The following is an 18,552-nucleotide window of genomic DNA, read 5'->3' on the forward strand; positions in this document are numbered from 1 at the left end:
ATATCCCATTAAAAACAAGAACTGAAGACATCATAAAAAGTGTTTGGTCAAGAACAATGAAGCCATAAGGCTGGCATAAACTTTTCCACCAAAACATTGGATATAAAAAAATCACATATAGCTAAAAATACTGGAATGTCATCCTGAAAATAAACATACAAGAAATACAAAAAAAAAATTATCAAATTCATAGTGAAGTAGCTGTCAGAGAAAAATATTTCTTTACTGGGAAAATATAGCTATTTTATTTTTATTAAGAAATAACATTTTATATATTTTTTTCTGCAAGAAATACTAATAATATTATAGCAGCATCTTCTTATGCAAAAGACCTAATTCCTAATTAGCAATTTTCTTTAGTATTTCTAATTACTAAAAATACAAATTAAAAATTCAAGTTGGCTGGATATTATTCTTAGCATTAGTAATTCCTATCATTCTATTGATTTCTTTAAGGCAGTGATTCTCAAGTAGAAGTGACCCATCAGAATCAACTGGGGACCAATATGAAAATACACACTCCCAAGTGTCATCCCTCAGAGATTGAGTCACCATGTCTGGAGTGAAGCCGCAGTATCTGTATTTTGAAAAAAACTCCCCCAGTGATTCTGGCTGCCAGTTGAGGATGACTGCTTTAAGGGCTGAATTACCTATTTGTTCTACTGACTAAAAGATTTATTTGGTCTGCCATTGCTGAAACTGTGTCATTATAGTATGTACAAGCCATCAGCAGCAAAGAGCAAAAACTCTACATTTCATTACTTATAGTAAAAAAGTTAAAGAGCTCTGATAAGATTATCTATTCAAAGAACATGCAACCATACTTGAAAAGGCTTTCTGTATATTTATTTTAACGTGTGCATTTAGGACAAATGGTTTTGAAAATGTATAAAAATAATTTATGTATTAATCCATCTTCAATATGTACATGGCCCCTTAAAAGGATTTTCATTTTATTATCATGAAAAATGTATTTCAACAACCTCCACAGTATTATTAAAAGTCAGGAATTGTAAGATTTTCTAGTAGAAAAGTCTTAGTATTCACCTGCAGAAAATAATGAAATTGGAATGATATCATTAATATTTTAAAATATAATACTGTCTCAGCGATGCTATGCTACATATAAGAAAAATCTTCATCACTAAACTATAATAATCCCAAGTGGTAGCATTCTCACTTGAGAACAAAGCACAAAAATATTTTATAAAAGAAAACATCTCATTGTAAAAACTTGTAAAATTGAATGCTTTAAACAAAAATAGCTGAGGCTTGATTTCACAACATCAAATTTCCATATGTACTTGGTAAACATACACTCAATAGGCTATCAACTTAAAGCCAGTTATCACTAAAGAAGATTGTTAAAAAAAATTCAGTGCAAAAATATGTATCAACTAAAGCTATCAACTGATGTTAAGACAATTTTAATATAAAAATCACAAATTAAATCCCATAATATAAAGCAATGCTATAAAGATGTCAAATTAATTTAAAAGAAAGAGCTCTACAAAAGTTATCAAGTTTTCCTTTTGTTACTATTCTCTAGTAAAAGCTTTCTTTTGATTAGCTTTTACAATGTCATCAGGAGATGCTGATTTGAAATCAAATGGTGTTATTGCTATAAGAGGACTTATTTCTTTGTCCTTTACGTCTTGAACTTGTCTGCTATAAAGAAAACTCTTATAGAGGTCAAGGGTGCGTCGTTTGCAGCTTTTCAATGGGTAACGAAGACACAGTGTTGAAGCAAAAGCTGAAGGTCGGGCAGCAAGAGCCTTGGTCCAAGAGAGAGAAAAAGGTGGTTTCCTAGTCAGAGAGCCTTTACTGTTTTTCTTATTATCCTTAGCAGAATTGGAATCTTTCCCTAACCTTGAACTTAGAACTTTAGTTCCTGATGTTGGAGCAACAGATTGGTCTACTACAGATCTTGGAACATTATCTGGGGCTTTTATGAGGACACTGAGATCTATATTCGAATCTATTTCAGGTGCCCTCACTTCAGATAAACTGAGCGGACAGGACTCTTTCTTAATCTTAGAGTTGTCTACATCAATTGTTTCTGCAATCAAATCAGAAAGTGACAAATTCTCAAGGTCTCTTGTCGGAGAAGCTTTACGAAATGCCAAGGATGACAGAGAGCCTGTTAATTCTGATATTCCAGCTGAAGACTGATACCGATTTGCTAGTTGTGACAAGGGGAAGGATCCCAAACTCAGATCTGTGAAACTGGCAGATGGCTGGTTACAAAGATCAGATAAAGTAAAGCATTCGCTTGGATTGTTTTCTTTGTGCTCCTGAAACAGTTCAGCTAAAGATGAACTTTCACACTGGGAAAACTGCAAGTTGTCATTTCTTAATATGCAATTCTTGGCACTCTGTTCAACTGAAGAAACACTTCCAACTTCAGCCATTTTACTAGCATTTAAATCATCAACAGCCATATTTTCCGAAGAGCTAGTTAAGAGCAAAGGATTATTTAAACTTTCAAAGCTGTTTTGTACTGGAATATTTTGCAAATCAGGTACTGAATTATTTTGAATAAATAGATAGTTATTAGGTGTTGTATTTTTTATCATTAAGGATTTTAAATCTGGTATTTCTTTGAACGCAGAATCATCTTTAGCAATACATTCAGATGCATGAGGTCTAAACAAATCAGCATCTATACTCTTTGAAGGTGGACTCTCCAGACTATCTGTGGATGATAATCTGACTGATGGCTGACTTTTCCAAGAATCTCTTGGCATATAATCAATTAGGTCAGCTAGTGACAGCTCTTTTGTTAACTTACATGATTCTAGCTTCTTTTCACTTTTAGGTCTGTCAAGTTTTTTTTTATGAAGTAAATAGCGACTTGGTACAATGGAGGAACTATGACATAATCCATATTTTGCTCCTGGGGCAGAAAAATCAAAGGATTTGCTACTGCAATCCAGATGGTTTGCAGATTGAGGACAAGAGTTTTGAGCATTATCAGCTGAAACTTCAGAGGAAGATAATAAGACTCCTTACCTTACAAGAGCCATTAATTTTCAGATGAATAGGTTGACATATGCAGAAGACAGTCACAGCAACCAAAAAGAAACATGAAATGAGGCATTTAATTACTAAATGTTTCTTTTGATTATGACATGAATAAAGTGATACTTAATTATTTAATAAAAAGTAAATATTCTAAAAAACAAAAATAAAGGATTTTACCTTCCTTTAACCATCTTAAGTGACCTTCATACTTTGTTCACTGATATATACAAAGGTAATTACCAAGTTAGTCAATGTTCTAATTTTCACAGATTTTATAATGTAAGGTTTTAAGATACTTAAATTATAGTCAGGATTGTCTCAAATTCAAAACATCTAAAAAAACCAATGGAAAGAGTAAAGTTCGTCTTCTGTATTTTTTATGTATTAAAAACAAGCAAACAAATATACCCTATAATTTCCACTGTGAAGTGGGATAAACTATTAATATAGATGACATATTACAGACTCATTCTCATGTTACTGGTCAGTGAAAAGTGCATCTTGCCCCAATCCAAAATAAATTTTTTTTAATTTAAATAAAAATGACCCCTATTTCATAGTAACAGACTACATACAATTTGGTTGTGGCAAAAATCTAGTCTTCAGGTTCTAAGAAATATCAACCCAGGTAACAAATCACCACACTCCTACTGACAAATATCATATCAATGAATATAAGTGGTTCCCTTCTCATGTGGACTAAATTCCAAATTTAACCCCAAATTCTAAAAATTTAAAATGAAGGATCTGTCTATGAAACAGAAGCATGGTAGAATTATGATACCTTACGATATTTAAATAAAATTAAATTATATTTTATTAAATGCTAAAAGCATAAAGGGATTTTCTAACATTGTCTGACTATTACTTCCATCTCCTGACCCATTAGAGTTAAAAAAAAAAACAACAGCAATAATTAAAAAGATCTGTAAGATACTAACAAGAAGCAAAAAGTGTTTTGTCTTATTTTTATCTACTTTTATTTCCTTTATATTCCATTAGTTACAAAAACAAGCAGGGAAATTACCAAAAAGCAGGCTTTAGTACAGTGAAGGGAACATAGCACTCAGCTTAAAAATTCATAAATTGGAAAATTAATTCATCATAATCAAGAATTATTATAACATACAAAATTTTCTGCCCATTTTTTTAACAGCTCAAGCAAATCAAAGCCTCTTTAAAGTATTAACTGTAAAACAGCTAAAAGAGAACAAGTAAAAGCATACCTTTTGCTATCTTTCTTGTAGATACTGCTTCTTCACTCCTGACTTTCAAATTCTGCATTTTATCTTGCTCCAGAACCACTGACAAAGCCTTCTGCACATCAAACTTGTTCCTCAGAACTGCTTCAATCAATGTGTCATCTGGCACAGCATCTCCAAGTACCTCTCTCATGTGATCAAGGCATGAATAGAGACGAGCTAGAACAGACAACAATAATTAAAAGCTGTACTAACTGGTGTCATGAAAGAAACTTCAATCTTCAAAACTGAAAAAAGCATGTGAAATAGTAGGATGTTCAACTCTTGTTTTTCTTTGGCAAAATTTACAATGATTCTATTCTTAACCACAATATACCTACCTCCCCTTATCAGAGGAACAATTTCAATAATTAAAAAATCACTGTAATAAATGTCTCCAAAGTACTACTGACTAATGTTTGAAAAAAGTATAAACTGCATATAGAAATAACTGCTTCAGTCAATGATAGTGATGTCTGTACTGGTTATTTTTCATATGTATAGAAAGGTAGCATTCATTATGAAAATATTTCTAACTTGTTAGTGAAACGTACTTCTTAAATTTCCTGCATTACTACCTTAAATTTTCTTTTAAGCTAACTTTAGTTTTTCCTAGCCAAATAAAATCATCCTCAACAATGTTTTAAAAATAGGCAAGATAACTTGTATAAAAATGCCATAAAAATAAGGAAGTTCAGTAGATTAAGAGAATGGACATTCATTTTAAAAATAAAAAATTTAAATCTGAAAGTCCAAAATTTTTAATGATTATTTTCTGATGACTATATTATTATAAAAAGCAATTACTAATAATAATCATTAATGATGAGAGCAAAGGCTTTATATTCCTAGATCCTAAAATGGTACCTGGTACCTAGAGGCCACTGAATAAAAATAGATGAATATATTAATTTATATTTGAATAGCACTTGACAATTTTCAAAATACTTTATATATATACATATATATAAAAATAACTTTTGTAATCCTTTTAATAACTCTATGATAGATATATCAGGCAAATTCTAATTCATAAAGATAAGATGACTGAAAATAATGGTACTATGAAATTAGCAATAATTAAAACAGAACTCAGATTTTCAGACTCCTTACTCTATGAAACCAGTTCACAGAATGCACTTTACATGACATTTTACATGCTTACATATTGAACATGAAATCTACTGGCAATATCCTTTTCTTTTTTTTAAGTATTTAATACCCTTTCCATTGCTCCCTTTAAAATTATTAAATATAAATTCCTCAAATATTGGGCAATTCTGTTTTACCTGAGTCCAAGATTAATTTTCAGCTAACAAGCTAAACCTGGAAAATTACACTTCTTTCATAAATACATGAATTACTAAATATGCAAAAGAATATTTCATATAGCTAGAGTAGGGCCTCTTCTAATTAATTACAGCAACTGTTGTTTACACATACACAAAGAGTAGAGATATGCAGTCAAACTGTCTTGGTTCATATCCTAATGCTACTTACTAGCTGGTACAACTTTAGCCAAGTTACTTCTCTGTGTCTCATTTTCCTCCCATGCAAAGTGAGGACAACAGCTGGCCTACCTCATAAGGTTGTTACGAAGATTAAATATGTTAATACTTGAAATGGCACTTCGAACAATACTTGGAAAGCAGTTAGCAGCGGTTAGTTACGATCATTATTATTATTACCATGCAATTACTTACATATGTCAAGTGGGAAAGATTAAGTTTTATTCTCAAACACTATCTTTGAATTTCATACCTCCTTAATCATTCTAAAGCATAAAAGTATGACTTCTACTCTATTCTGCCCTCTAACACCACAAGGACAACTGTAACACATTTTTTTAAAAATACTAAGACTACTAAGTGTATACAGCAACTCCTCTACAAACTTTTATCCAGATTGTCAAATGTATTCACAGAACTGATAAAGAATTTTTTTTATTCTCTGTTGTTTTCCTTTCTGCTTTCTAATTTTATGTATCTGTGCTTTCTCTCCATTTTTCTTATTTAATTAGTGGCTGATACATATTTTACCTATTTATCCAAAGATCAGCTCCCAGATTCATACATTTCTTCTGTTTCCAAATTGTCATAAATTTTCAATTTAAAAACATCTACAAAACAAAGCCACACTCTATAGAAAGAGCAAATCAGTTCAGCCCTGCTCACTACCAACAGATGGCATTACTGTTGTATCAGGCAATTCTAGTTCTACTACATTGTTTATCAACCTATGGCTTGACTACTATGTTTGAAACAATGTCATACCTGGAATTTATTTATAAAAGAGGAAAGCCAAAATACAAAACATCTTTTTTAAAATGTTTAAGAGAACCAAAAAGAAGCAAATTCAGGAACAATATCATTATCATTTACGAGTTCTATCTTGAAATTTAATTTTCAAGGCTACGACCAATCAGAACACTTGTACAGTGTTACTCTGGATTTAAAAAGACTTTTTTTTTTTTAACTAAAACCAGACTTTTGGGACCTAACACTTTGCAAGGAAATGAGCTTCTGTAATCTATCCATAAGCTCTACACAGAGCTTATGAAACAATAAATATTGCTAAAAGAAAACACGTCACTTAAGTTTCTCTCCTAAGAAGAGTCCAATCAAAAATCTGTTACTAAATAACAGCTACATGATCAGTTTTTCAACCATACAATTAACCATACACTTTTCAAAAAATATAATTAATAAGATGTAAATTTTCCTTGAAGATATAAGATATATGTTCTAAACCATAACTACCCAATCATTATTATGAACAATCACAATAAAACTGGTAAATTTCAATAAATTGATTAATCATTTTCAGATAAAACACAGACTATTTTTTTTTTTACTATACCTTGATCAATTTCACTTAGCTGATGGTTCAAAAGAGAATTGGAGGATGTTTTCAAGTCTTCATAATCATATTCTTCCAGAGGCTCAACAGCGGACGGTTTGTCACGTCGTGAATAAATAAACTGAGCAGCTAGAATATAAAAGGATTGAAAAATGCTGTAATATTGCCCATTTCCCATTAACTTTTTTTTTTACAAAAGTTAAAAGTAAAAATTAAAAATTCTGAACTACTACCTACAGTCATTTGCCCACATTCTATAATAATGGATGAAAACAGAAACTAAGACAAAACATATCATACCCCAAACCCTGTTCAAAAGTCCTTACTAACCATTCACTAGCCTCTTACAATCATCTTCTTTCTTTCCTCCTATCTCCAAAACCATTTCACTGGGCTTACTTTCTTTAGTTTTCAAATATTACCTTTCCTAATATCTCATTCTTGCCTACTACTCCATCTTCTCTGAAATTTTCTCCTCTTTGGTACAAATATTTTAAACCTCGTATCAAACTTGCTCATTTGCATAATTAAGAAAATAGTCAAAACTGACTAGGTTTATTTTCACTTTCAAAGAGCTGCTAATTTTGCCTGAACCCAAGAGCTGACCAAAATCATAGGTTTTAACTCTGAAACAACTTATTTTCAGTCATACACTGACACTGTGTATTAGTGTTGTATACCTAACTCCTGACTTTCAGACATAAGTCTGTGCTACTATGCAGTACTGGCAGTGTCATCACTCAATACATAACCAGGCATTATATATTTCATTAAGAGGTGAAAAGACAAAATGAAATATCAAAGTTCTAAATCATACTTGAGTATCATACATGAAATACAAGTGAGCAAAGGAGAAAATCATCATGCAGGCCCAAAGCATTCACTTTTCCATATCAACCAGATGACCAACAAACTCAATTCCTGGAGAATGTGTTCAATTGTGAAGGAATAAAATTAAAGAATAAGTTTAAGAAGGATAAAAATATCAATACAGTATTCTAAAGGCAAGGTGTTATCAGGGATTTCATATTAGTTAGCTTTCTGGAAGAGCACATAACATGGAAGTCTATTGCTTAGCGTTGCCACATTTGACTTTTGTGCATGTTTTCAGGAAGGCACTATCCATGAAAGTAAGGGAAGCTAACTACATTCAAAATTATAGACAATGCATATATAAACAATGGATAAAACTATGGCTTCCGCATAACACCTATACTCAAAAGGCCATGGCATAAGTGCTATCTATTCATAGTATAAATCACTGATGGCCTTACAGATTAGCAGGGAAGGTAAAAAAAAAAGAAAATGTAATGATATATTCTAAAAAGTCAAATGAGTAACACAGATGACAAGCACTGCAGAAGCACAGAAGATTTAAGTAATTACTAAAGATTGGAGCAGTTATAATTAGGAAGGCAAGAACATCAGAAAAACTGAAGAAGAGGTAGGAAATATCTTGACCCAGGGGAACAGAATAAGAGAAACACAAAGCAGTTGAGAGAATCCATTCTATTCTGCTATAATGCATGTTTCCTTAACACAAACTAGTTTCTACCAAATAATCAACAGGGGAATGATGAGGGTATAGCATTCAAGTTGCTTTGAGTGATGAGATTTTTTTCCCCCAACACTTTAATACTTCACATCATCAAATAATAGCTGCAAAGTCCAATAACACCAACGACAGAACATTATACTGTAACTGCAATTGTCCTGTAATGCCAGCCAGTCCCACATTCTTCCTCTTGGCTAAGTTCAGCTTCATGTGCTGTTTTGTGCATGCTTCTTGCTTGACTCTCCAAGACCTGTGAGCATTTTGTCTTTGCAACATCACTCATTGGTTTCAACTCTTCCTTACACCTCTATCAAGCTTTCACCTGTTTTGTTAAATGTAAAGTCCTATGTTTACTGGAATATATCTTTATTAGGAAGTTAGTGTAACTTTCTAAATGTGCAAGCATTTTATTAGATGATTATTGTTTTTTTTTTAAGTACTTTATAGGCTGAGTGGTCTGTCATGATCCTATTTTTTCCCAGAGGTTTTGTTATTTTTTAGTACACAATTTTGAAGGTCACAGGTTTTTCAAGAATGACATATTATGCTGTGTGTGTGTGTATTTATACATACACACACACACACACACACACATATATATATATATATATATATATCTCCCTATTCCCTCCCCCTCCTCAAGCAAGAAAAATATAATACTGCCATTATAAAATCAGCAATGGTTAAACAGCAGGAAAAACATTCGATTTCACAGATTTTCTAAGATGACCACTTTTTCCATTTCATTTTTTCGCAGAATGAGGGACAAGTCTTACAATCAAATGGCATCTTAGTATTATGTAATATTCAGACTGACAGCTGATTTTTTTAAGTGGTATATAAAATAATATGTCTTACAACCATGGCATCTTAGATACAATAAAATGTGGTAGTACTAAAAATTGTAAACAGGGCCATTTTCATCAACTAGTGCCTGATGATTTTCAAGTCACTGTCCTGCGGTAATAAACCATTCAGTTTAGCCTAAAAGCAACAAATATACTTTCCCCAACTTACAGCTCTGAACTCTGAGGAAAAACCTAAGACATATCAAAAATTAAGTAAGGCAAGAAATCACATACTTCTGCCAACGATTTTCACTGAAAAAATATTAACAGAGAAAAGGAAGTTCTCAAAGTCCAGGATTTCACTTTATATTCAAATACCCACTCTTCCTGGGGGCTTTTTCTACCCCGTCCCACACACAAATCCAACTCAGAAACCTGTACTGTGACCACTGTTTTGGAAGTAAATAATGGCTGGATTTGCCAGAGAGCGGGGAGGGAGGGTGGATAGAAAACTTCCCCAGGGAAAATCACTACTGGGGAAAAAAGAAATAGTCCAGATCTTTGAAGGTGAAATGAGAGCCCAAAAGGCCACAAATACGATCAAAAGAGTGCAAGAAAAGCAATGGGGAGAAGGATAAATATAAAATGCTCTTTTTTCCTAAAAATCTAAATCATAAATTTTGATGGAAACGCTCTCTGAAAAACTGGACACCCAGAGTGACTTTCAAAATTTAAAGCATTCTGACAAACATAAAAATTCAGAGAATTCAAAACCTGACTCTTGAAACTGCCTAATATTACTTCCTAAACATCTTAAAATAAAAATCATGTGAGACACTCAAAGATACGGGTTTCTAGACTTCTTTGCCTAGAGATTCTGGTCACGTGGTGCTAGAATGGGGCAGGGAATCTGTATTATTACAATCACTCCCAACTGATGGGCATCGTATCGTCAGTTAAGGTAGGAAACAGTAGCCTACAAGTCTCCTCTTTCGTCTGCCCCAGCTGTAGTCCACTTTGTATACCATCATCAGTTACCTTCCTAAAATACTACCCCCTTACTCAAGTAAGCTGACAGTAAGCTGACACTACACACTGAAAATTAAAAACTGCCTTCCACAGTTTGATTCTTATTTCCTTTCCTAGCCCTCTTTCCTGGTGCAACTGCATCAATCATGTGAATCTTCCTAAAGACACCTCACTTAGACACGACTGCTCAAGCACTGTTTCCTCCAGCTAGGAGGCCATTCTCATTCCCAGATGTACCAGTCCCAATCCTATCTCCTTCCAGAAGACTTTCCAGACTTCTTCAGGCAGGACTATCCCTCTACCCCCCCCAATACTGTTCCATACTGTTGTTTAAATGGAACTTTTAACAAGCTGCCTTATCACAAATTCATTTATAACTTAGTTACAATAGGGTTTTTCCAACGTGTTAACTGATGCTGAATAAAGGTTCTGAGTTGGAATGGACTGAATAAGGATAACTTTTGCTTAAGTAATCATACAAGGAGGCCATTAGACTGAAGTGGAAGCAAGGGGAAAGCCAACTCAGAGTCAATTTCTATAAATTCCTCAGAGTTAAGAACAACCAATCACAAAAAGCCACCTGGGCTCTTCCAAATAATGTAACAGTTTAAGCTATAGCCAATCAAATAATTTCCGTGCCTTGCTTCATGTCTTCTCTATAAAAACCTTGCCCCAGCTCCTGTCAGTGGAGTACTCCTAACCACTTCCAGTTTGGAGCTGCCTGATTCAAACTGATGTTTGCTCAGATAAACTCTTAAAAATTCAATATGCCTCAGTTTATCTTTGAAAACTTCTAATTAAATTAGTTAAAACAAAATTTATAACTGTTTAAATAAAGTTTTATACATAGGCTCTTTTTGCTACCCCCAGCTCCCTAATGTATATTCAATACTCAGTACCAAAGTTAATGTTTCTAAAGGGGAAAAAAAAAAAAAGCTATAACATTAGGAATCACCTTTCCACCAGGAAAATTGTGCTTACTAGAGTTTCAAAAACATACATAGTGAATTTTAGAGAGAAATTCCTATTAGCTGATAAAGTTACTCAACTACCAGAATTCATTAGACCATGAATATAACACAACTCTTCAATGACATTTGCTGCTTCTTTAAGAACAGAAAGTATCCTTCTAAAACTATTCAGTTTTTAATTGAACATCACTTGGAAAAATATACCACTAAAGAGGAGAAGTAAGTTTCTGATCTGATGTGACTGCTTCTTTATACATGTTTTGGAAAAATTTAAAAATCTAAAACCACATGCTTTCGTTAAAAATACAAGTTTGTCACAGAAGAAACTCAAAACCATTAAACTAATTCCTGCTTTGATAAAGTGGGTTGACTTCCTGGTGTGTACAAAGGTAATTCTCAGAGTCAGACTGTCCTAAATATGAATCACACACAACACACATCAAGATATGTGAGAGACAAGGGATAAACTATGACCTTAAGGAAGGTAGGCCATAAAAGCTAATTTCAGAAAAACACCTTCAGAATGCCTGACTTTGTGTACCCTTAGCTCATTACTCAAGATTCAGCTTGATTTATTTAGATAAGCCTAGATAAATGAATGCATTAACCAGCAACATTAAAATGTCTTTCAGTTGTCCCTCTCTCTATGAAGGTTTCCTTGTACAGGCCACAGTTAACCAACTTCCAAGTCCAGTAGACTTTAGCTCCTGTAATCATCTCTTGAATCTATTTTCAAATCCAGTGCTATCACCCCTGTCCTAAACAAACAGTTCTCAAAGGAAACATCAGCAATACCCTGGTGGAGCTGTGACCCACCCTCAGAGTTTTTAACTCTGGGGTGGGGCCAAGAATTACTTTTCTAATAAATTCTAAAGTGATGCAAATGATACATGGACCACATTTTGAAAAGTCCTGAAATATCCTCATCTCCTCTAGATCATTAAAATAGTCTCCTAATCTATATACATCCACTTATGTACTACCTTCAATCCAGTCTCTGCTATGTATAAGACATTTTTTAAATTCAAACCTAATTATTACACCCACATCATCTTTTCAGTTTCATAAACAGGCCATGCTCTCTACTGCACTTACAATACAAGTGATGAAGTTAGTGCTACCAGACATCACTTTGTCCCCTAGTCAATTGATGATGATGAATTACAGGAGCCCAAAAAGGTTAACCCTTAATTTTTTTTTAACATGCTACAAATGACAAGTGCATGGAAGGTTCCTTGGGAAAAACCCCAATCCCTACAAAATACGGTCTTTTTGAATCTCTGAGTAACGAGCTTTAAAGGAATGCTGAGTGAGCCACCCCTCAGCTTCTAACCCAGCCTTCCTTTCTCTGCTTTGCAATGCTGGGGTTGAAGTCTCTGCAAAGCATATTTCTTCTTTGACAGCTGGCTCCCTTTTAGGATCAGCCACCAGGAAGATGCTAAAGGGAGACTGGAAGGCCGGAAGAGGAACACACATGTTCCTTTACCTTTTGCTTCCTGACTGGTTACCATCACCTCCACAACACTTCACCTTGTATAAATCGTCTGTACCAGTAACAGCAATGAATATCAGTTTGCAGTTTTTCCAAAACTTCCAGAACCAGCTTCAACCATGACCATCCAGTTAGCTAGAATTCCCTCTTCAAAAGGCTGAATCCCAACTTCAGTATCTCTTCAGAAACACCAGAACCAGCCATGCAGCGTCCTCTTTTTCAGAGGTCTGAGCCCCAACTCCACAGTCCCTCCTCTGAACTTCAACGGCATAGCAACAAAGCAGAACCCTCTCGTCACAGGTCTAAGTCCCAGCTCCAAGGAGCGCCTCCACAAGGTTCCGAAAGGTTGCATTCAACTTTGTCTACCTGTTCCCCTAGGAACCTGGGATGGTAAATGATAACAATGTAACATTAAAGGAAGAGAGGGAAGGCCCTGATTAGTTAGGCTAAATGAGGGAAGTCCACATAAAGAACCAGATGCATTTCAGAGTAATAAGTAACAGGAAAAAAGATGACAGGAGGAGTAGAGGTGCTAAGACAACTCCTAGAGCACCTACCTATGCCTTTAGAAAGAAAAAGAAATTCTAAAAAGTCAGAAGGGACATATGTGGTCTGCAAAGATTAAGAGGAGGCTTAAAGCAGGTGTAAGTATACAGCACAGCTCAGCGGACCATAATGTATTACAGACAAAGCAGACTTTGATGGAAATTTAAATTACTACACTGAACCTTTAAACTTGTGGAAATGAGTTTCATGAATTATATTTATTTTGTAGACAACTATATCTAACTGCACCTGTTTTTAAGGCATAGTAAAACTTAGCAGAGCATTTTAACTAACTGTTTATAGAATACGCTAAAATTTGAAGACAAATGTATTGTTAGGGAAATGAGAGGAAGATCTGGGTCAAAGACTCTGTTTTTTGCTGTAAAGAATACAGGAATGTTTTCTTGATATGATGACAAAGAAGATATCATTCAGTAGATGAGACAGAAGATGCAGCTCTAATACGGAATCCTACAGGAATTTGAACTCTAAATTACTCTGCAGCTCCATCAGAAGTCTGAACTGCATGTATTTCATTTATTTACCAAACTGTTTAACAGTAGATAAACTAAAGTACTGTATGAAGGGAAGTCTATGCATAATACTTCAATGTTTCCAATATCCAAGAAATTCAGGGGGACAAAAAATTAACTGCTGTCTGTCTTCAAAAGTTTTAGATTTTCATTACTGACTAAATTACCATTTGACTCAACTTAGATTAACTGCATGCTGCAAAAAATATTGGAAAACCATAGCTTTTAGACTTTTCTTCAAATTGTTTAAAGCTAAATGATGGAATTAAAACTGTACATTCTATTCATAAGTAAGGAAATTATTTTACATACCTTTAAAAGTTAACATATAAGAATCTTTCTAAATAGTACATAATATTATAGCCTTCTGGAACACTCCTAGAATGACAATAACACTTAACATCTTTAAATCCCCAAATAAAATCAAATTATTTTTAAAAATTTACCTGTTGATGGCGAAATACAATAATCATCCTCTACAGACTGGCCATAGAAATCATCATCTTCAAAATCTAAAATAAAAATACAAGAGATACATTCATTTACAAGTTCTTTTCATATTCTCAGTTATTAATGAGGAAGCTTCTGAATTCTCTCCAAAATAAACTGTTCATCTAAATGAAAGGAACTTGGAATGTCCACTTTTCAAAAAAATTCTAAAAATTCTACACAAAATTGATATGCACTGACTTTCTATAAAGATATACATGTTCTTAGGTTTTTAAGCTAATTGAGTTTTATGAAGTTTTTCCAAGTTTTTACTTCATGTGATCATAGAATAATCCTATAGACCAAGTGCTTGTCTTTCCAGGATTGACAAAAATCTGAAATAAGCCATCCACCCATTTTTTTTCACCAAGTGCCTTCTATAACCAAAGCACTTATTTTCTATACAACTGACTAGTGGAGGGTATACAATTAGACCATGAAAGCAGTTTTTCTTCATGTAGAGCTAGGTAATGTACAAAAACCAGCTTATCCTAAACTTCCCTCACTCTAGCTAATTGGCCTTTTTTCCTACTGACTAGAATATCCTCTGTGTCTAGATTTTCCTAAGGCTGTTTCCTTCTCCTGGTTAAGGTTTCAGCACAGAACGTTATCTATTTGCAGAAGCCTTCCCTGACGCCTCGGGGTACAGCAGCAGCCTCACTGCCACTTTAACTCCCCAGCACAATTCCTGCAACTGAATGTCTTCAAATCACCATAGCTGGTTGACTCCATGAGACTATAAGCTCCTTCAGGGCAAGACTGTCTAGCCAACTACCTGACACATGTTTGGCATAAATCAATATTTATTTTACTGTAAGTTAATGAATCAAACAAACTACAACTAAAAATCCACAAGGAATATAAGTATGTTTACATAAATGCATTTTATTCATTCAACAAATACTAAGACTATGCCAGGGACTATAAAAGACATTTGGGGTACAAGACTGAGTGACAGGCATATTCCTAGATCTCTACAAACCTAAAATCTAACACGGAACACAGACAAGAAAATGGGCAATAACAAAAGCATACGACAAGTGCTTGAGACAGGAGAAATACAGAATGACTAGGGAACACACATACAAACAACAAAAACAGAATTAAGAGTGGGGTGGCTAGGGAAAGATACCCAGGAATATAATATTTAAACCAATTCCAAAGGATAGTTCACTGATTTCTGAGGGTATTCATGTAGCAGTAGCAGAAACAGCATGTTCAAAGGCTGAAATCAAATATTTACGGCAAAGAAAAATTAGATACATGCTACTATTGGATAAAAATGTGTAACATTCAATAAATTAATGCTCAATCCCGAGTTAATAAAAATGTATTAGCAAACAAAAGAGACACCATTCACAAAAAAAAAATGTATTTAGACATTAAAAGCAACAGGAATTTTCATACTAGGTCAGTTTTTCAATACTAAAATTGACCCTAAAAGTGCCACAATATCAAAAGATAAAGAGAATTCTTTCCTGGGATTTTTGTAAAGCAGTTCTTTTCCCCCATAATATTTGGGGTATTTACTGTACAGAAAGCATTGTGCTGGCTACTGGAAAAAATAAAAAAATTAAGTATGGGCTTTGCCCTCCTCGCACTTTTATTAATTAGCAGGTAAAATAGTCATGTAAAATACTACCCAAATTACAGAGAAGAACAAAATGAGAGTTAAGAGAAGGAACCAATAGGTTGCGGAGCGCTAAATCTCTGAAATGTAGTTATACTTCTTTTGGGAATTTTTAAATTATTATCTGAGAAAAAGGAAAGTTTAACTAGGAAGAAGAGAAATAAACTGGACACTTAAAATAAGTAGAACCCATATAAGCAAGAATAGGGGATGAACTTATGCTATAGAAACAGCCTGGTTATGATGTCATCAGCTATTCCAAAGAAACTTGACACCCTGACAGCCTGATTGGAGTTGCCAAGGTGAGAAGATATTTAGTACTTACTCCATCAAGCCAAGCACCTCTTCTTCAGGATGCCTTCCTTTACATAGAAATCCTGCTTAAACTCATTCTGAACAGTGTCCTCACTTAAGTAGCTCTCATAGCACTTTGTGAGCACTTTTGGTAGCATTTCATCATCTTCTGCTACTGTGTATCTCCATCTTTAGACTCCCTCAAACCCCTCACTGTTGGTCCCCAAAGCTCAAACAGTTCTCTAAGCACTCAATTGATGTTGATCGATGAAATGATAAATTTGTATTGAAGAAGTGAATAAGCAGTAATTTGGCCCACTCATGTCTTTTACATCATATTCGCAAAAATATCTCCCAGGCTAAAGTTATTACTCTGGTAATAGTGATCCACATGCAATACCAACATCCACTGCAATATTTAAAAAGTTCTCCATTCTGAAGGCAACACCAGGAACCTAACATGTGCCAGGCTGACTGGATCACACTCACTAAATGTAGCAAAAGGTGTTAGCTGCCCTCCACTATGATTACAGCATACTGATGTTGTAGAATAATCTGCTGGGAGTGCCAATAACAACCACCAATATAATAAACAAGCTTCATGCTCTATACTTTACAAAGTGATAGTGACAGGTCTTTATACTTCTGCACTCATTCACATTTGTTTATAGTTTTAGTTTGTATGATGCTTGGTGATTGATGCCTATAAGTAACCACTGCATAGAGATGTTGTGCTTGGTCTAAATGTAAACTAGACAACATTCACATTTTTTTCTTTTATATCATCTTTAAATTCAGTAAGTCCTTTTCGAAACCCACTTTTTTCCAATACTGCTTTTTTTCCCCAAAAAATACATTTATGTTGAGCATGATCAACCAAGAACTGAGTATTCACCTCAAGATCATATAATCAACTTACTTTTGGGGTCTTTTTAATATGTATCTTTTCTACCATCGCCTAAGTTTCCAATTTAACTTTAAAAGTATAGAAAATAAAGCAGCCAACTCAAGCCAGGTTTTGCACTAAATATGTATGAACAAACACACAAGATTTACCATGTAAATCTAAAGTTACATCAAAACAGCTGAATGTAAGCTTTAAGGCAATCCGTGTTTTACAAATAAGAACGCTTCACGGGCATTTTTAAAAGGCGGGTCGAGGAGAGGAGCGAAGCTCGAATTAGGAAAGTGTGTAGCCGACCTGGGAGAAAACAATGGGAGAGGTGATATGCTTACGTGCGTAAGTATCACCGGATCCCAACCTCGTCAAACGTCCTTCCCATATGACGTCCTGCAGCACCTCCCCTGCCCTAAATAAAATCAATCCTAGAGGGTAAAAATTACGAGTTAACGCCATTAGCTAGTACCCAAACGTCCTGTTATTTTCTCCAGATGAGCCTCCTCTGAACTCCAGCCTGGCACGACTGACGAGAAACTAACATATCGAAGTGGGTGCCAAACCGCTGCGATCCCGGCTGGAACGGTGAAAATGACGTCCCGGAACGACCCTGACACCTACCTTCATCGTAGTTATAGCCTCGGACATTCCGATGCCGGGCCATTACGGCGGAAAGGGCGTTCGGCACGGCCCCTTACAAAATACCCGCTCAGATATTGATAAGGCGCCAACTGCGGCCTGGAGAACACCTATACGCCATCTTGGCTTCCGGCAGGCCTCGGCGCTGAGCTCCTGCGCATGAGCGACGTCTTATCTGAGTACGGCAACCTCTCAGGGTCATACAACATCATCTCAGGGTCATCCGCCTCCCTGAGGACGCATGCGCAATCATGCTCATGGGTGGGTACGTTTCGGCTTGGCCCTGCCCACGAACAGGTTGACTGACGGGGCTTTCGAAGTAGCGGAATCAAGCTATTTATAGTTTGTTGGTTTGGGGCAAATATTACGAGTAGGGATCCTTGACCTCTACCTCCGTTCCAGATTATTTTCCAAATCTGATTTCTCATAATCTAGTGAAAAAGCTCACTGTGTGCTGAGAAAGAGGAGGAACCTTGTTTAATACAACTTTTCGTCTTTGGGACCTACGCTAGGCACTAACAGGCATTAATAACCTTGAATGCATTTGGTATAAGAATTAGCCGG

General features: G+C 34.9%; 1 protein-coding gene across 2 annotated transcripts in view; it reads right to left on the reverse strand.

Annotated features, from left to right (window-relative positions):
* Positions 1–18,141, reverse strand: part of HBS1L (HBS1 like translational GTPase) — a 75,480-nt gene extending 57,339 nt beyond the window's left edge. Inside the window, exons 1-5 of one of the 2 annotated variants that reach the window (XM_006200078.3) lie at positions 17,971–18,141; positions 14,485–14,550; positions 7,125–7,253; positions 4,251–4,445; positions 825–3,007 (exon numbers count right to left, since the gene is read on the reverse strand). In XM_006200078.3, the coding sequence (XP_006200140.1) occupies positions 1,539–3,007; positions 4,251–4,445; positions 7,125–7,253; positions 14,485–14,550; positions 17,971–18,013 (1,902 nt within the window). In that variant the 5' untranslated portion in view covers positions 18,014–18,141 and the 3' untranslated portion in view covers positions 825–1,538. Of the gene's footprint in view, positions 1–824; positions 3,008–4,250; positions 4,446–7,124; positions 7,254–14,484; positions 14,551–17,970 lie in introns of those variants that run through there. The other variant, XM_006200076.4, reaches the window with a different exon arrangement.
* Between the last annotated feature and the right edge of the window lie 411 nt (positions 18,142–18,552).

Source organism: Vicugna pacos, chromosome 8 (assembly GCF_048564905.1).
Source record: "Vicugna pacos chromosome 8, VicPac4, whole genome shotgun sequence".
In the NCBI taxonomy this organism is placed as follows: domain Eukaryota; kingdom Metazoa; phylum Chordata; class Mammalia; order Artiodactyla; family Camelidae; genus Vicugna; species Vicugna pacos.